This window comes from Pygocentrus nattereri, chromosome 14 (assembly GCF_015220715.1).
Source record: "Pygocentrus nattereri isolate fPygNat1 chromosome 14, fPygNat1.pri, whole genome shotgun sequence".
Taxonomy (NCBI): Eukaryota; Metazoa; Chordata; class Actinopteri; order Characiformes; family Serrasalmidae; genus Pygocentrus; species Pygocentrus nattereri.
Genome location: NC_051224.1, coordinates 17,553,037 through 17,573,703, shown reverse-complemented (window position 1 = coordinate 17,573,703; position 20,667 = coordinate 17,553,037). Strand labels below are relative to the sequence as shown.

Below are 20,667 nucleotides of genomic sequence, written 5' to 3'. Positions count from 1 at the left end.
TAAACATGCCAGTGTCCCTCACTGCTCGTTTCCTTCCCATCTCTTCCAGGATTCAGGACGCTGGTCTGTCGGTGCTGGCGATGACCTCAGCTCAGGCGTGTTCTCTTACAACAGCCAATCAGACGGCCAGAGCTTTAGCATGGACTGGTTGGTCCCTGCCCATCAGCCCCCACCGCGCTGCTTTGAGGGTGAGTGACAGAAACACTGACCAGGTGGCCTAAAACATACTCTCAAGTGTGACGGTATGTGGTAAAATAAATTAATAAGTAAGAACACCATAAAAGATTGAAAATAATAAAATGATCAATAAAAACATAATGGTGGCAGCACATGAATGCCAATTGACTCTGGCTTATAATTATTTTAGCTTTGAGATTTTTCAATTTGTGGTTTTGGTTTGTGAGTCATTTGGTTATTTTTGCCATGTGTGTTAAAGAGGGATTCCACAGATTTTTTTAAAAATCTACATAATTTAATAGTTAAGATATGTAACAAATCATTCAAAGTGGTTTGATGTGAAACAGTCAGTTGTAGAGAAACTGACAGTCAGAATTGTTCACAGTGGTGGTGAAACCAAACGTCTGGTGAGTTTCATTCCTCTAACAGCTCCATCGTGGAAAGTTATTATAAGAAGTAGAAATGTGATGCCTGACATTTAAGAGACTGTTTTATGATAGTTTTAAGATACACTTTTGGACTGTACATGCAGGGTGTTGTAAGGCAAAATAGACCTCAAGGAAAACTTGTTTTTTTGGGCTTGCTATTAAATAACATTACATATAAAACTAATTCACTAATGGCTTTGGATAGTAAATAAAATTATATTTGCATTGTAGGCATCACAACCCCTTGGTCCTATCACTACCACTGTAAAGAAATGAGTCACTATTGAATTATGCACATTCAGTTTTGAATTTTCTTTCTGTCTCCACAGGGGTGGATGTTTGCATCAGGGATTTCAATGGCCGATGTTTCCGTATCCGTGAAACACCCAGAGTAAAAGTGGGTCACATTGCTGTAGGAATCAGTGATCAGGTAAGGAGAGATTATGGACACAGAGTTAACATTTACATTATACTGAATTGTTATGTGTGTTGTAATATGTGTGTTGGTGTTTGTCTCTGTCAGATCTCTGAGAAAGTGTTCAGTCTACAGAGCGAGGATGGTTCTCTGGTGCCCCATGATAAAGAAGTGCAGGAAACAGGTCTTTTCCTGCGCTGCGTCCGTGCCCCCGACTGTAGCCACGCCCCCTGCTGCAAGAGGGCTCCAGACTGCAGACATGCCCCCTGCTGCAAGACCCCATGGGTCTGGAGAGTCCGAGATGGAGTGCTGGAGACCAGAGACTGATCCCTTCACTCCTGAAGCATATCACTGCTGTCGGAGGAAAACCTTGCATCTCCATTTTTGATGTTTTTTAAACATATTTTAAAAGTACATGTTAGAGTGTGTTTAAATTTCATGATGAACGGACTAAAAGAAATGACCCAAAACGACTTGGAACAAATTCTGGTTCCATTGAGTTACTGTGAAGGTAAAGGAAGTTTTTTTCCTTCTCCTGTAAAGTTCCCATTTTGGAGATATGAGACAACAGTGATATGCTTTCTGCTTTCGCACATATAAAGCTCTGACATTTTTACTTTCTCTGCTCTTATTGCCTCAAACGTTTTGCTTATCACAGTACATATCAGTTTTTACAGTGTCACAGAAGTGCCAAAAAATGATTATTATTATTATTTTTTTAATGAACTAATAATGATTAACATAAGATTTTACAATATGATGGTCATTCCTAGAACAGTATATCCAAGTCAGTAACCATTTAGGAACCTTTCTCAAAGGAAATTCTCAAAGGAATCAAAGAAAAGTGTCAGGTTGTTAGGTAATCTCATACAATCTTGCTTATGTGGTTTATGACATTGTAATTTTGTCCATCTGTGGTCAGTCCACCACTTTTGGGCTAAAAGGAAAATGGTATACAGTTGATTTTTAGCCAGACTATCATTTTAATTGTCCCTCCATTTCTACATATCTTTTTAAACAAATTGTAAGTAGCTTCTCAAACATTGTCTTGTCTTTTGACTTGCTTTTTAAACAATGTTTACAGTGGATACCAGTGTTTACAAATGAATATCAAGGTTTCAATGTAATGTAAAATGTTTTTTTACAAACTGATACGTACACAACTGTTTTAAAACCGAGTCAACCAGCAAGTAAGCAACTCGCACGCCGCTATCAGTCAGTCACAGTAATTACAGAGAGTAATTTCTAGTTCATTGTGTTGTAGCTTCACCACTGCTACTTACATGTACCTCTTACAGCTACCATGTGTATGACTGTGAGAATAAAAGCTGTGATTTTATACCATTTCCCAGCTGTCTGAATCATTCCCATTTGAAATGAAATATTTCAATGCGATTTTGCAGTAATATGGTGAACAGCAATTTTATTCTTATCTGATATAATAAAAGTGGCATAGGCAGGACAGTAAATATTACTATTATGGGATACTTTTGAATCACATTTCTGACTTCATGATTTCTTGATAACTGCATCTCGCGCAGCTTCCCTGGAAATGAAGTGAATCATTTTGCAATAACTTTTATGCATTAGTGAAAAAAGTGTGGCTGACATTTGAATACTGGGATAGAAACTTCAGAATGACTAATATCTAAGACAGGATACAACAACAGGTCTTACCAATGTAAATGAACCGATAAGCATACTTCTCCCAAAAATCTAGATTGGCTGTCTAAATCATATTCTGATCATATTAACATGATCACTTCTTAAACACATGATAGTCCTTTAATTACACTGTAATCTGTGGTGGTTAGCAAATGCACTCACTTCCAGCATCTCACACTCATTTCTGGTCTAAGCCACACCCACTTTCCGTTTATATGCAAATCTAATCGGTTTTCAGAATCCTTTGTGAGTATAAAAAGATAAAACAAATAAAAATCATAAAGATTAGAACAATAAGTACCTTTATTTGGTTAATTTATATATAGTAGAATGTAATAGAACCTATTATATATGTTAAGTGAAACAGACTAAAATAAGGCATTTCTCTGCGCATTTGTTTTATTTATTAATGCAATAATCAAATCAGCCATTCATGTATCATATAACAGCAGTGTGGTGCAGATAAGGGCCAGCTGCTTCAAGGCAACGTTCACATCAAACATGAATGGGAAAAAAATGTAATCTCAGTGATTTTCATCCATGGCATTGCTGAGGCCAGACAGGCTGGTCTGAGTATTTATATAACTGCTGATCTTTTAGGGTTTTCATGCCCAACAGTCTTTAGAGATTACTCTAAATTGTGCAATTAAGAAAAAACATCCAGTGAGCAGCAGTTGCACTGAAGCACATTGTTGATGAGACGTGTCAGTGGACAATGACCAGACTTGTTCAAGCTTACAGAAAGTCTACAGTAACTCAGATAACTACTTTGTACAACTGTGTTGAGCCAAAAAGCATCTTTGAACCTGGAAGTGGGTTGGCTACAACAGCAGATCACGTCGGGTTTGAATTCTGTCATCCAAAAACAGACAGCTGAGGACACAGGCTCACAAAAAACAGACAGCTGAAGACTGGAAAAATGTAACCTGGTCTGATGAATCTTGATTTCTGCTGAGGCACCATATGGTGGGCTCAGAATTTAGTGCCAGCAGCACGAATCCATAGATGCAACTTGCCATATGTCAGCAGTCTAGGCTGGTAGTCTAATGGTGTAGAGAATGTTTTCTTGGCCCACTTAAGGCCTGTTAATACCAATCAACCAATCTATTTAAGCATGGTTGCTGGCCATGTGCATCCCTTAATGGCCACAATTTATCCATCTTCTAATGGATGTCTACAGCATGATAATGCACCATGTCACAAAGCAAAACTGGTTTCACAAACATGGTAATGATTTTAGTGTTCTTAAGCGGACCTCCTTGTCACCTGGGACCAGTACAACATCCCTGTTATGCGGTTGACAAGGGAATCTCAGCATGAAAGTGCACCTGAAAAATCATGTCAACATGGGCCAGAATCTTACAAAAATGTGTCCTACATTTTGTGGAATCCATGTCATGAAAATTCAGGCTGTTTTAAGAGCTTAACTAAACATAAAATGCATCCTGTCACGGTACCACGCTGGGATTCACTGAGCTCCAGAGAGCAATGCATTCTTTCACAAATATTTCACAAAAAACCTGTGGCTACAAAATGTATTGAAACACCTGAATTCAATGATTTGGATGGGTGAGTGAATACTTTTGGAAATACAGTGTATGTATGTGCGCACACACCCACACCCACACCCATTTTATATATATATATATATATATATATATATATATCAATATCATCACTGTCCAAAGAGAGTATCTCAATTTTTATTTTTCTACACCATTTTAACACACCAGTTGTCATTTATATTGTATGAAATTTTCATGACGGATAGATCAATATAAAAGCTCTAAAATCACTTTGAATAAAATCGCTTTTCACTGGCTTACATTTAAACATGAGAGTTTTTGCCTTGTCCTATAAAGCTACTATTTTTGAGATATTTGGTTTTTTTCTGACAGCAATGACAAATATAAACAACATTATTATAAAAAGTAGTTTTTGCAAATATGTTCAAAAACGTGTAAAAACCTCTCCTGAAGGAACTTCAGTGTTATTTGTAGTTAATACATACCATAACCAATACGTCATTAAATCAGGTGTGCTGGTGATGGCCAGTGGCATGTAGACTAATTTGGAACTACTTCACAAGAGATCAACTACTTTTTTAAATGACATATGGCAATTTCACAAACAAAAACACACTTATTTCCAAGATTAATTGTCGTAATTAAGCGCCTAAGATTTCACTCTCCTGGCAAAATAAAGCTAGGCCTATGTGTTTGTTTTGCACTTAAGGACGGATTTATGGACTTATTAGTAACTATACTAATAATGGCCCATATATATATATATATATATATATATATATATATATATATATATATATATATATATGAATAAACACACTGACCCAAGATCAGGTCTCATCAATTCATGTAGTACCACATAAGCATAAACCTGTTCCTGGTCTGAATGTAACTGTGGGGCTTAACATTCTGAGCTCAGTACTTAAAGACAGTAAAACTGGCCTGAAATTCTCAAAAGCACATAAAATAATAATCTGTATAAGAGGAGCAGCAAAGAGTACTTTAGTAAAGATGACTTTAAAAGAATAATTGGGCAAAAATCCAAAATGTTTTGGCTGATTGATCATATAGTTAAAGGGAAACTGTAATTTATTTTTTTTTGCACCAAACTATTCCCATAAGAGGCCTGTCCAAGGTGTTATCTGCCTTCCGCCCACTGAATGCTGGGATAGGCTCTAGCACCCCCTACGACACAGAAGAATAAGTGGCTTAGACAATGTGTGTATGCATTCCCAAAGCACTGAATGTCTTCAGGAAATTACACTCTCAATTGGTCGGGTTCAGGTATCAATTAATTCTCCACCATCAATATTAACTGAAATCCATAAAAACAATTTATTATATCTTATAATGACTTACAAAACAAATGAATGGGCTCACAGCAAGGAAAAAACAGCTTCCAGGCATCAATTAGCGAAATTCTTACATTTATACAAAGATGTAGAAAAAGATGAAAAAGTGGTGACTGTATCAAAGCGATTTCATAGTAAAAAGGCCAAGGCACTGTCAACATAAGAAGGAATTTTAAAAAAAACAAAAAAAACAAGCAAATAAAAATGTTCGGTATTGTATCCATATGATCAAAAAGGAAAAGGTGTATAAAAAGAGTGACTGTGGGTGAAGACTGTGGTGTTGACTAACCATAGAAAAAATACAGTACTGAGAAGATCACGCTGAAGAGACGAGGTAAAGTGAGGACTGTGCACAAGTGTGTACTGTTACACACGTTCCACTCAGATATGGCGCCACATCAATGTAAAACTAGGGGGTGCAAAAACACAAGATGCAAAATATAAACTTGCAAGTTTTAACAATTCACATGTGTAAATATCCCCCCCACGAGCGTAAATGTGAAACTCATGAGCTCAGAAAGAAGTCCTGCGAGCATATTTAGCATCATATCGTGCACAAACCGCCTTTTTTTCACGCTTAATGTTTTTTTCCCCTCTCGATTCGATAGCTGTTTTCTGTGCTCGAGTATTGGATTGGGGGTGGTTTTGACAGTTTGGTGGTGGTTTTTTCATCTTGTGTTTTTGCACCCCCTAGTTTTGACACTGATGTGGCGCCACAAGGGGAGCTTGCAGCAGACTGGAGTAGCTGGTATATCTGGATATTTGTCTTCAGTCAGACAAGACAGGTCTGATTTTAGACTATACTTGCAGCACGATAGAAATCTTGACAAATCCTGGAAGACCCCGCCTCAGGACATAATTCGGCTCTGAGCATACCTGTGTCAGGTGAAACCTTTAAAATTTGACTCATGGCCTGAAGCTCCTCCAAGGACAGAAGATCAAAGATTGTCAAATTGTATTATTTCACTTTGCAGCCATATCTGCAAACACCCCACAGTGGCTTTAAATGCAACTTTCATCACCACAAAGCACAATCACAACCACTCACACAGACATCTCATCTCCAGGCATGCTTGCTTGCTGGCAGGAGGGTTTTGAATGTTCAGATGAATGAGAGGAGATAGTGAACCCAGGAAAAAGAGAGAGAAAGAACGAGAGAAACAGCAGAGTACCACTGGAGCCTATTGCTAACAATTCTGACTTTAGATGGTGATATATAAAAAAGAAAAGACACTGAGGTAAATAATAATGACATTTAAGCACTTATAAACCCTTTGAAAATAGTACATGATCAAAACTGAACCCCAAGTATGTGCAATTTCTGTGTACATCCTCACACATTGAGAGAGGAGAGTGATTCAAGTAAGCATGCAGATTATTTCCTAGTGCAGGAAAAGTCTGTAAATTCCTTTAACTATCTAATATATGCACTGTATAAAGACTGAAGGCATCCCCCCATTTCATTTGTCATGAAAACAAAAAATAAATAACTTAAAAATACGCACTCTTGCACATCCCTCGGTCTGTCTCTCCTTTTGTTTTCCTCCCTTTTCAGTGCATGTGTTACTGAGGTTTGAGTATGTGGATGAGAATGGGAATAATCTCAAGAGTCATGTAGAGGTGCAATTAATCATTACGCTCTGCCCTCTTTTCCTCTCTCTCTCCACTTTCCTTTCTTGAATGGACCCTTGTCCACTCTCTCTGCCAAATCTTTCTCCATTCTTATGCCATGGTCTCTGTATCTCTTTCCCTCCCTTTTCCCCCTTTACCTCTCTGTCCCTCTCTCTCACTCGCTCTGTTTTAACTCTCTTTTCCTTCATGCTCTCTCTCCTTTTTATATTTTCTTTACATCTTGCGCATGACCAACACAGTGGCGAGAACTCCAGCCAGAAAGACGCCGACAGTCTGCCAGGTAGGCGTACCAAAGTAGGACCGGATCCCTTCCTGTGAGAGAGAGAGAGAGAGAGAGAGAGAGAGAGAGAGAGAGAGAGAATTACTATAATAATACCAAGTTAAATTATATATGTTTATTAATGCTTAAAACTTGAGAGCAATTACTTGTATGTTTTGATCAATTAATTCCAAGTAATTAATTGGTAATTACACAATGAATTACATTTCCATTCAACTTCATTCAGGTTCAAGTCTACACCGCTGGCCTTTTTCCATTTTTTTCATTTGCATTTTATCTAATGTCTAATATTGGAGTTTTGTATATGTAAATACAAGAATACTCCTGATGCCTCAGACATTGCTTTATGACAGCTCTAAGATAAGTGCAGGGCGTACAAATGTTTTTTTTTTTTTTTTTAAAGTCCATCTGAAATAGCACCCAAAGTAAACTTAAGAAAACTTCATTTAGTTATTAATGTTTTACCGCTATCAACAGTAGATAGAAAACTAATTTATTGATCATTTTAAATAGCAAATTAAACAGTTATATTTGCTTTATTGACACTGTGCTTCCCATCACCACCACTGTAAAGAAATCTGAGTACAAGACTTTCTCTACAGGATAATTTCACATAAAACCACTCTGAATGACTGCATCACACCTCAATGACTGAATCATTTAAAAATTTTGAAGAGAAAAAAAAAAATCAGAGGAATTCCCCTTCAAACGAGAGACTCAACCAACAAATAAATAATGGGACAATTACCCAGCCTCCCTGTTCCCTGATCCAAGTAATCACATGATCACGCAGGTAGTCGATGGTCCAGTTGATGATGGTTCTGATGATGTCAGGAACCTTCGTCACCACAGCCTAAAGGTTGACAGGGGACAAATGAAAAAAAAAAGCAATACAATGAGGATCCATCACATACAGAGAGAGTAGTAAAGAGGGGAAGTAGAAAACAGAAGACAAATTAAAGAAAGCATACTCCACTTTAGAGGCAGCACCGATACCAGGCATTGTCCACCAATATAAGAGGGGGAAAAAATAAATGTGATCTGATTCCATAACAAGTTCAGCCTGATATATAACTGAACTGCTTCTAGCAAAACAAAACAACAAGCACTGATTACAATGGTATAGACACATATACTCACTGAGCACTTTATCAGAGACATATGCTAATACTGATTAGGGCCCTTTGCTCTCAAAACAGCCTCAAAACTCGGATGGATTCCACAAGACGTTGGAAACATTTCTTTGCGATTTTGATCCAGACTGCACTGTGCAATTCCTGCAGACTGTTCAGGTGCACTTTCATGCTGCAAATCTCCTGTGCTGCGAGATGTGCTATTGGATTCAGATCTGGTGACTGGGCAGGCCACAGAAGAACACTGAACTAAGTGTCACATTCATGAAACCAGTTTGAGACAAATTTTCCTTTGTGACATGGTGCATCATCATGGCTGAAGTAGCCAGAAGATGGATGAACTGTGGCCATGAAAGGATGAGCATGGTCAAAAACAACATTCAAATACACTGAAAGAAGTGAACTTGGCCCTTAGTAAATTTTACACAATAAAACTGCATGTTTTGCTCAATTTAAATGTGTTTTTGCTTCAACTAAATAATAATGAGTAATTTTGAAAATCAGTAAACTAAAACATACGAAACCTGCTTAAAGTGAATTAGAAATAATTGTGTTGTGTCCAGGGGAAGACTTGGACTACCCGGGAAAACTCTGTATACTGTCTACTGTTCGTCATTATGGACGTATAACATGTTCATGACATTTACGCAGAAAAATATTGGCCAAAACGTAACATTAAGGGAGGATTTAGCATGGCTTAACATTTGCTAACTTAAGCTAGCTAACCTAACTAGCCAGTTTAGTTCAAACCACCGCATATTTAAAGTTACACGTAACATCAGTCAGTCAGTCAAATAATCACTAAACTTATAAATCGGGATACACTATTATTGCTGCCATGTAACTTCATGGACACATACCGTTTGCAAATACACACTGATAAAATCATTTCATTTCATTGTAGACTGAAAAGAAAGAAAATAACAGGGAAACGCTTTGTTTAGCAGAACACTGGCCAGAAAATTCCAGCTTTTGCTAAATTGGTGTTGCATCCCTGAAAATGTATTGCAGAAACACACGCTGGCCCAAAGTGTATATTACTAATAAATTTCACAAAGGACCACTCACATGACAAAGTATTCTTACATTTAAAAGAAAGGTGAAAGGTGGTGTGCCACAAACAGCTCTACCACTGGTCACTGCCATGTCTGTTCTAAATACTCAAATTAGATTATGGGAGATAATCTACATCCCTTCAACATCTTTGGGTCCAATATGCATGACCTGTTTAAACATCCTGGATGTAACAATAATTTAGCTAGATTTGAGAAGCAGTGCATTTCCCTGCAGGTTTGATACTTCTGTGAAACAGTTTTAGTAATACACATTTTGGACCAATATGTGACACCTGTATAAACATCATGGACATAATTATAATGCAGCCAGATTTAAGAGGGGGTGCATTTCCTGACAGGTGGACTGCCTTAAAAAGCACCCCCTAAAACTTTCTGTTTACACAACTATAATATGTTTTTACTCACATATAATTGTGACCAACATGCGAAACCTGTGAAACAAGTATCATAAACGCAACAACCCCCCAGCCAGATCTAACAGACTGCTATGCCGTAGAATAGTAAGCAGTGGTGTATATGGGCTGCACTACACTGTATTACTATTTACAACTCACTGTACTTTAGAAAAACATCTGGGGTGTTTCTGTCCTGTAAAACAGTGATTTACTGTGTAGTTGATCAAAATGAAAGTGATGTTTCGTAAGTTCTTCAAACCGATATATGTGAAGTAAAAGCGGTTTACCTGCTTTTGAGCAAAAGACTTTGTGTAGGCTCTCATGTGGGGGTGCATCTCGCATCAGGGGTGCCGAATTCGACACAACACCTGTTTATGATGGAGCCTGCAAACGCCATTGTAGCTAGCATTAGCAGCTAGTAGGTTACAGACATTAGCTACCTGGTTTAATTTCAACATTTGTCCATTTAACACTTAATGCTCTGTTTGATGAACCCAGTTTGTAATGCGGTGTTCCAGCATAGACTCCGATACCGTTAGCACAGCTTGCTAGTTTTAGTTTGCTAAGTGAATTGTCAGTGGAGATTTAGTTCGGCATCATAGAATCTGTTATCTTGTTAACTATGAAGCTAATGACAACTGTTCAGCCCTGTGGTGGAAAAGAGGTTTATGTTTGCCCAAATAGAGCTTCACTGGTCATTATTATAATCAGAATATAATTTTGTATTTAAGATGCCGCATGCACACACACTCAAAAATGTATTTTACTTGTTTCCAAGATGGGGTTTACCTTATGTTTAGTCAAACTGCATTTCTGTTAAACATTACGGTCTTCACATGCCAAGTGGTAGAAGTAATTATTATACATTGATTTTGATGCTCAACAGTGCACAAACCCTAGACAGGGAATCCTGATAGCCAAATTAATTAAAAGAACCATGATGCGACTTAAATATCATAGTTTCAAACTAAAATCATGCTCAAAGGATTAAAACAAATAGTGAAATATGAGTAAAATAATATAATGATTGTAAGTCTGTTAAATTTCAGCCACAATAATGCACTGTTATGTCGTTCCACATGGTGAAATAAAACATTAAGGTAAAGCGATAAAACGTTAAAGTAAAGCTTATGTTTAAGATAAAATGTTAACATGGTCTTTCATTTAATTTCATTTAAATGTTCTCTTTGTTTATAGGTTAAGGCTTAACAAGGTTATTGAGGGCCATGTTTTAAAGGATTCTCTGGCATGTTCTAAGTCTCTGGTAAGTGCATTTTTTATGATCCAGATTTGAAATTTGTATTTAACTATGAGGCTGTTTGTTTTGTAAAGCTACTTTTTATTTATTTGTTCCATTCTTCAAATTAGTAATCATTTTTCAGTCTCTAAGATGATCGGGGTCTTGATGTTTATGTTTCTTTTATCTGTTCCTTGGATGCTTGTCAAGTTAATGTATCTTTTTTTTTTTTTATTAAACAGTTGAAAGTATATTCTAAAAAAGAGCAATCAATATGTGCATGCAAAGGATGTACACCCTAAAAGAGAACCCATCATAAAAGCTCTTTTTCCGCACCTGAATGATGGATTTCTTATCACGGAGTACATAGTAAGTCAGTATGTGACCTAAACGCATCATCATTCTAATTCAGTTCTAATTTCTAACTAAGGTAAATTCATCTTATTTCATATTTGAGCTCTTTTAAAGAAGTGGCAGTGAGCAGCCCTATCCACGGTGCCTGGGGAGCAATTGGGGGTTAGGTGTCTTGCTCAAGGACACCTCAGTCATGGACTGTCGGTGCTGGGGATCGAACCGGCAACCTTCCAGACACAGGGCCAGCTCCCTAACCTCCAGCCCACGACTGCTGAATTTACTCTTTATGGGACAATATAGAGTTGAATGGATGGATACAATGGAGTTTAGTATTAATAACAAGAATTAATGTATAGGACATTTATCGTGAAGACATACTGAGAGACCAGCACAGCACTGAAACGGACATTTATGTCACCAGAAGAGGGTGTAGCGCTTGGAGAAGACGTTGACGCCGATGGAAACGTTATTGTAGGACACATCAAATCAGTTGCACCAGCCTGCAGTAAAGCTTGGAGTAAGCTTGCACTGAATATAGCTCACCACAATGGGCAGTAAGGCTGCTATGAATTTGTACATTTCTCATGCCAAAGGATGGTGCAAAGCTCTCCCCTAATATTCTTGGTTTGGAGAACAAAATCTTGGCATCGTCAAAGTAGGCTGTCCATTCTGGAAATATATTGAACTTTTCACACCAGCTTCTATTTTGATTGAAAAGCAGAAGACTTTTGAACAACGCTTGTCACATGAAACAAGAATGGCTGTATTTGTCACCATCTCCTTTAAAATTCAATGACATTTCAGTGATTTTCTATACAACAGGTCAAGATCCTGGTCTTGTTTAAGAACAATATGTCTTATAAGGGCATGCAGTTAAACTTTAGAATCTTTTTTGCTAACATTGTACAAAGTAGCCTTTTGAACAATTTGAGCTCTATACATTCACCCCAAATCTGCATAGTCTGACAAGCAAAATAAGGTTGTGCTAACTATAGGAAGTGCTTTGATAAGAAGGTTGTACTCTTTAGGCACCATTTCTGAGGCATTATTTTGATCTTTGATGACAACTGAATATTGTATAAAGTCATGTAACATTAATACTGTGTTATTGCGCTGTTCTATTTTAAATATCAGCTGTTAAGTTGTACTTAAGGTTGGTGTTATTACATAATTACTAATGTTACTTCATCGTTTCACAAACTCTGGGCCATTATTAAGACTTAATTCATTGTGAATAAAGGCACATACATTTAGGTGAATATGTTTATAATTGCAGTGTATTTTTTTTTTTCTGTAGTCTTATTTATTACTTAATATTCAGTGTTTTTCTACACTGGTAAAGCAAATGTGTATTTTAGTTTATCCTAACATGCATTTGATGTACCTTAATAAAGTCACAATTTTTTTTAATGTCACAATAGCCATTGTCTTGACTATGTGCTTAAATAGATGGAACATTAATTAATTTGTAAAAATTAACATTTAAACATTATACATTAATACATGCTCTGTGGTATAATTAAGCTGTTGTATCTAATAAACAATGAGTAACTACTTGGAAATACACCAGAATTGAGTAGTTTTACTAAAACGTTATATAAAAATCTACATAATATAATGAAATAGTATGAACATGATTAATTTGAGTTCAAATCACACAAAATATAATTAAGCTGACAAAACTTACAAGCAATGAGTAAATGTCATCAAAAAGGCATCAAATTTGACTTAAAAAAAAGTTGTAATCATAATCTACATAATTTGCTTAAGTAAAAAGAACATGATTCATTTTAGATAAAATTACACTATTGAAGTAAATCCTGCAAAATATAATTAAGTTATCATTACTTATAGTTAATAAGTAAATGTTACTCAAATTATATCTGTAAATGTAGAATTTAATTTTAATTCAAATAAAAAAATTAAGTGAATCCAAAGTAATTTTTTGAGTGTAGGCTGTGTCCTGTTCACCAAGCAATAATCAAGTGATGACTGCTTGGTGAACAGGCCCAAAGTGTGCCAAAATAACTTTTAACACCATTACACCACCTGCACCAACCGGGACTGTTGACACAAGGCAGGCTGGGTCATGGATTGATACTATTGTCACCAAATTCTGACCCTTTAATCCTTGTGCCGCAGCAGAAATCGAGATCCATCTAGGCTACATTTTACCAGTCATCAACTGTCTAGTTTTGGTCAGCCTGTGCCAACAGCATCCTCGTCATTCAGCTCTTGGCACAGAAATGGGACCCAACCTGGCCTGCTGTTGTAGAACATCCACATCAAGGTTCAACATATTATGCAAGTTCGGGTGCCCTGGATCATAATATAATTAAAGAATTTAATTCCAAAATGCTGTATATCCATTTTCATATGTAAAAGAATCACATTTGATGTATAATGGAAAACACATTTTCCTACCTCTAATAAAGCTTCTTTTAATTATAATACAACACTAATGTCTCTTGCATATGTAAAGCCCTTTCACAGGGTATTTCATTAGGGGGGAAACGTCTTGAAAGTGGTCTACAAAGTGTTTCAGTATGTAAAACTTCAAGTGAAAACAGTTACAGAAAACACACTGAATTTAACATATTGGGAAAAGAAACACACAAAATGTGGCCCAAAAAAGTAACTGCATATTTTATATTCTATGTTTTTTTCCTGAAGTATTGAACTCAACAATAATAGAAACTGTGAACTTACATATGCAGAAATGGCATTTTTAAGTTTGTTCTCTGTAAAGAAGGAGTTAACTTTTGATCATTTAAAAAAACAACAAAACATTATTTGATCAGGGGCACACAAATATTTACAAACAACTTTATCTATCAAACTGGTATCGGTATCAGCCAATTATCCAGGTTTCAGTATCGGTGCCAGACACAAAAGTGTGTATTGTGCAATCATCACTTACAGCCACACTGAGAATGACTGAGTGTGAGAGGGTAAGAATCCAGGTCTTCGGGGAAAGGGAAGGGTTTCATTAACTGTGTGTGCATCCTCACCTTGATTACAAGCCGACAAGCAAAGTAGAAAAGCGCCACCACCCTGCCCCAGTTAAACTTCCCATCAGAGAAGATTTCACAGGCGACTTTCACGAATACATCTTTCGTAGGTTGTAGTGCTGAGTCGTTTATCATACTGTCAGAGAGACAGAGAGACAGACTGTAACTACTGCACACTGCCACCTAGAGGTCAGATCTGAGTACTGCAGAAGCTTAAAGAACAATATTTGAAGGAACAACATAACAGTAATATCAAAACAGAAATTATTTGGAATAGAGTTCAAACTCTACATAAGTTCAAACACTTCAAATAACCCACTGGCCATGTATCTAAACTGCAGTAAAATTTGCACTACACTTAAAAAATACAAAACATAAATCATGTTTAAGTAGTAGGAACATCCTATGTAAAAACAGTATTATTTAAACATGTGACAGATGCATATTGTACCAGTATTACACCATACATTATTGGAAAACATAGGCTAAGCAACTGGTTTAAAATGGAATTCCATTGATTTTTCCAAATTTTAGCATAATTCAATTGCAGAGATGTAAACAAGGTCATTCTGAGTGGTTCAATTAGATATGGATCACTCCTAAGAAACTTAGACTCACATCTTTAGGATAGTGCGGGCAGGAACCAGTGTCACAATGTCTACAGTGTAAATATAGACATTTTATTTACTATTCAAAATAAATAACAGAATAAATAGGGACCTTAAACATGAACATCTTGTTTCTATCATCATCACTGAATAATTCTGAATCAGTAAACTTCTTGAGAATGGCCCATTACACACCAAACCACTCTGAACGACTCTGTCTTAACCATTTTATTACACAGAAAGTTTGAAAATTCAGTGGAATTTGCCCTTACAGCTAGCAACAGACTTACAAACATTTAGGAGAATAATAAACCATGTACTGTTACGAACACAGTATATAGGTGGATTGCGCAATTAGCTTTAAAAAAAAAGTAGAAAACGTACAATATTTAATGATGTACATTAATCCAATGTACTCGATCTGTCTGAGCACTGACACTGCCCGGATATCAGTCAGACTTGACCAATCAACATTCAACATTGTTTCTAAGCCGTGGTCATTATAAAATTGGAACTGTACAATTTCTAAACCCTGATTATAGTGCTGGGCACTATATCTTTAATGGGCACTTTTTCATTTATATCATTTATCATTATTGTGACGAAATTATGTAATGACATGCAACAACTGTTACAGTTCTGGACATTGACAGTACTTCAACACACAACACTGACCAACCGCCATGCTGCATTACCATGAGAGCATGATTAGCCCGTTTATTTGGATTTATTGTAGTATAGAATTGTTGATTAAAAATAAGTGAATTTAGAGTTTTTGATAGTAGTTTTAATGGGTCACAAATGTGTCACAACTGATTCTTTTTTGTCAGCACCAACTTATCAGATGTTTGAAAAATTAAATATTATGACATTGTGATACTGTATTTTTGCCATATCTTGCTCCCATACCTAAATATAATTTTAAAAACTGCTCAATAATACAACGAATGGTCGAATCTGTTATGTATTAAGTTTCTAATTATGTTTATGTACTTTAGTATTAGGACATGTGCACCGATATCAGCACTTGGTATCGGCTAACAGATATTAGTACCAGAAAAGAAAAAACTGGATCCCTAATTACACACTATGACATGAATAAACTTCCAGCAACCACCACACACTCTTGAATCCTTGTATCCTCTCACCTCTGCAGTTGTACATTACTGTCCAGCTCGTCTCCAATCTGCTGCAGACACTGTGCAAGTCTCTTATGGCTGGGGTCGCACAGCTCAGACCCACCCAACTGGCTCCTAGTTACCATAGCTTTGTTGTCCCCATGGCGACAAATCCGCTCATAGATAAAGCTGGGAGTCATAGAGAAGGAAGAGTCAGGGCATGGTGATAGGATGAGTCAAAAGGATAAATGAAATCAACAGGAAAAAGAGTGGACACTCACTCTTTCAGTAGTGCAGCTCCTAAGTCTAGTAGTTGGTCATTGCTGGTGCCTTTCAACACAGAACACGCAAACATAACGCAGTGAGTGTGAGTGGAATATAGTCAGAAACGGAGACAGAAATGAGTCAGAAAATGCTGCTAACGTCAGAGACAAACATCATGTCATGAAGTAATGAGCAATATAACAATATTTTGTCTGAGTATATCACGGATAGCATCAGTACTCAGTGGAGTTTCTTGGACTGAGGGCCGTGGCCCACTGGGGGGCCACAGCGGGCCCTAAGGGGCCTGCAGAAAAATCTCAGAAGGTGTCTCTCTTCTTGATAAGTTTTGTGTCAGTTTATTAAATCTGCTTTGAGCATATCTAAAAACATGGTACTCATTTAAAAAGGATGGATATTAATAAACCCTAATCAAATGAAATACATTCCAACCAATCAGCAGCACTTAATATCCACAAAGGGGAAACTAACGTTTTCTGAGAACTGCTGACTTAAAGAACACTGAGCAACTGCGTATTCAGCTAAAAGACAACATAATTAATATGACTTCATTTTAGTGCAGCACAATATGTAAAGTGTGAAGAGTTAAATACAAATAATTCCACTCATATTGTTTGTTTAGTTTGAATTCTCTGTTTGAAATGATGTGGGTTCACATGTCATTTCCTGAATATGCACCAGGCCATTATTAGAAATATCAGGTTCAGGTTCTTCGTCAATCTCAACTTATCAAACTTCAGAAAAACAAATTACTGTGCATCATGTCGCTCTGCAATGGACGGGCGACCTGTCCAGGGTGTAGCCTTCTGCCCAACAACTGCTGGGATAGGCTCCAGCAACCCACCCGTGACCCAGAGGGATAAGCAGTTAGAATCATGTCTCCATGTATTATTAACATTAGATTTTTTTGTCCATATTGCCCAATCATAATATAATGTGCAATGTTCAGAAACACTTCATGTTTGATTGTGAGACAGAAAAACACAGAAAATACAAATCTATTCAAACCCAGCAAAGTCAGCTATAAGTCCGCACTGACATTAAGCTTATGTGTGTTAACAGAACTATATCACCGTGCTTGACACAAATAACAATACCAAAATGCCTAGATGGAAACATAAGGCCATACAGCCATTCAAATTTGTAGTTTCAGTTTCTGTGTAACCAGCGGAAAATGACACAAAACCAAACCACTACAATTTCCACTGACAACAGATTTGAGTCATCACTAACTAGCTTTTCTTTTCCTTTAAACAGGTTCACTCACACTGGACTTCATTCCTCCCTTTATAACCCTGTTGATTTCATACATCACAACAAAACACTTTCTGATACTGTGCAGGCAACACTGAATAGTTAAATGGGTCTATTTCAAAAACATCATCCATACCAGAGAAAGGTAATACGCTAAAAGATGAAAAGTCCTAAAAGTTACCTCGATCAGTGTGTTTTAATCACACCCTTGATGATGATTACAAGCACAACCAAAGAAAAATAAGCCATTCAGGTGTCTTTTAGCTTCCTACTGCCTGTTGACTTCTCTCTAAGCAACAATATTGTAGCTGCCTTCAAAAATGCAGCCTTTCAAGGTTTTACGGAGGTTTCACCAAGCTGAACTCAATTGCACAACATGGTCAAAATCAACGTGGACTGGAAACGTCATGTATTTTCCTTCGCTACCATGAGTAAAACACAATATTAAGGAAGGTCTCTGTGAGGTGAAATGTGATATTACTGGTTTAAAAATATTTTTCCCACCCACTGATGCATGGCGATATAGCCAAAGAGATGTTTTAAACGCAAACAAAAGTCAATACATTTTAATGAAAGATTATAGGAAACCAAATCATTAAACTGGTCAGATGTAAACACATTTATTCACAGCAGACTGATGTGAAAGTTTTTAGAGAAACTTGAGTAGACAGAACTGCTCACAGTAGCAGTGATAGGAACCAGATGTCCAAAGCATTTATTACATCTAAAACACTAAGCGGTTACAAACACACTGACCGATCCTTTCTTGGCAGAGGGCTACAAACATGATGCTATAAGGCAAACCTGTCTCCAAAGAAAGCTTACATTTTTTCAGATTTAATACTATTTGACCATTATCAAGATTACACATTAAACCTCAAAAAACACTTGCAGGTTCACTGACCCCTGGCTCACATTGCCACTATTGTAAAGAAATTTGAGTTTCTAAGTTCCAATTATTTTGTTTACATGTCAACAATTTAATTACACATTTTTTTAATTGTTGGAATTTCCTTTCAATGTGACCAGGCGCATGAAGCAAAAAGAGGTCAGGTGGCCTGAAACTGGATATAAAATGATGGGTGTACAACAACAATAACAAGACAGATCTGTCAATGGTAAGATCCCACAAAACAGAGCTGGGCAATATAACAAGTATCAGTATCATTAAAAATTACATGACTATATGTCACAATATCACCAGCACTTAAAAATCACCTCGCAACTGCATGTTAGATTAAAAATAAGCCATGATTAGTCATCGTTGCTTAAATTTAGACAGCACAATGTGTACAATGTTGAATACGAGTGACTGGATTCACAGGTTGAGAGAGCATTTTTTAAAACCTGGAACTACTCTGACTGCCCTAACTTATCAGATGTCACAAAAAATACCATGACATATCGTGTACAGTTAAAAAACGTCCTGAGGTACCACGATATGATCTGTTTGATCCATCACCCACCTGTACCGCGATATTAAGATTTAGGGATTAGCTATATGAGAAAAGACAGCTGATATTTTCTTACAAAAATATTATTTTTGCGTATGGAAAACGGGAAGGACGCAGGGAATTCAGAGAGTTTAACTCGGTGGGATAAAGACAGATCATACGGAAAAGACGAAAACTAACACGAGCTACTTTCGTTCAGAGCGAACAGATGATCACAAACAAACAAAGTCGGCGAGAAAGCGATGATGTCACCCCCTCTCTCTCTCTCGCTCAAAAATACACCACGAGCACAACCGGCTCAAGCGAACTACACCAAAGCACCCCGAACATCACTTAACTCACTGCCTGGGGTTCGTTGACAGTTAAGTCGCCATGTCCTGAACATTTCTTCATCCTTCGTCAGTTAACTTAACGCTACATGACTGCTCTTAGCTACCGTTAGCGGAATAGCCGAGCGGCTAACGTGACTTAGCTTTAGCGGACAAAGCGGCAATTTCTCCTCAAGTCTCCGTGTCATGTTTGTCAGCTGCAGTTGTATTTAAAAGGCTCGGGTCGTGTAATGTCTGATACCTAACCACAGTGTTTAACACGGCTCTTAAGTTGGTTTTTCTCTCGCTACTTACCCGCATCGCCTTCTCCCTGCGCTGCCATATTAGCACGGTATATGTTATTGCTGTGAACTTCCGCCTCGTGTGACGTAGACGGTCTGGGGCAGGAAAGGGACTGGCCTCAGAAATGTTCACACACTGCTTACTTTGTTAAGATTTTATACACTATATTGCCAAAAATATTCGCTCGTCTGCCTTCACACGCATATGAACTTGAGTGACACCTCATTCTTAATCCATAGGGTTTCATATGATGTCGGCTCACCCTTTGCAGCTACAACAGCTTCAACTCTTCTGGGAAGGCTTTCCACAAGTGTTTATGGGAATTTTTGACCATTCTTCCGCTCTAATTCATCCCAAAGGTGTGATATTGGTTTGAGATCAGGACTCAAATCACGTTCTTCCACACCAAACTCGCTCATCACTGTTTTTATGGACCTTGCTTTGTGCACTGGTGTGCAGTCATGTTGGAACAGGAAGGGGCCATCCCCAAACTGTTCCCACAAAGTTGGGAGGATGAAATTGTCCAAAATCTCTTGGTCTGCTGAAGCATTAAGAGTTCCTTTCACTGGAACTAAGGGGCCGAGCCCAACTCCTGAAAAACAACCCCACACTATAATACCCCCTCCACCAAACTTTACACTTGGCACAATGCAGTTAGA

The 20,667-nt window shown here is 37.3% G+C and overlaps 2 protein-coding genes across 3 annotated transcripts in view; one reads left to right on the top strand and one right to left on the bottom strand.

The window, feature by feature from the left end:
* Window positions 1-2,366, top strand: part of map3k14a (mitogen-activated protein kinase kinase kinase 14a) — a 28,988-nt gene extending 26,622 nt beyond the window's left edge. For both annotated transcript variants that reach the window (XM_017697544.2, XM_017697545.2), the window contains exons 14-16: window positions 50-188; window positions 935-1,035; window positions 1,129-2,366. In XM_017697544.2, coding sequence (XP_017553033.1) covers window positions 50-188; window positions 935-1,035; window positions 1,129-1,347 — 459 coding nt within the window. In that variant the 3' untranslated portion in view covers window positions 1,348-2,366. The remainder of the gene's footprint in view (window positions 1-49; window positions 189-934; window positions 1,036-1,128) is intronic.
* A 3,156-nt stretch (window positions 2,367-5,522) lies between these two features.
* Window positions 5,523-20,088, bottom strand: LOC108427425 (apoptosis regulator BAX). Its single transcript, XM_017697546.1, has 6 exons — window positions 20,021-20,088; window positions 16,689-16,737; window positions 16,438-16,596; window positions 14,682-14,817; window positions 8,224-8,328; window positions 5,523-7,507 (listed from the first exon to the last, which is right to left on the bottom strand). Exons 1-6 carry the CDS (start codon window positions 20,046-20,048, stop codon window positions 7,409-7,411), a joined length of 576 nt encoding a protein of 191 aa, XP_017553035.1. The 5' UTR covers window positions 20,049-20,088; the 3' UTR covers window positions 5,523-7,408.
* Window positions 20,089-20,667: the final 579 nt, after the last annotated feature.

Coding starts and splice junctions, on each gene's coding strand:
- LOC108427425 (XM_017697546.1), bottom strand. CDS start 20,048: ATGGCAGCGCAGGGAGAAGGCGATGCGG. Junction 16,738..20,020: donor GCAGGGAGAAGGCGATGCGG/GTAAGTAGCGAG, acceptor CTGTGTTGAAAG/GCACCAGCAATGACCAACTA. Junction 8,329..14,681: donor CTTGTCGGCTTGTAATCAAG/GTGAGGATGCAC, acceptor GTCAACCTTTAG/GCTGTGGTGACGAAGGTTCC.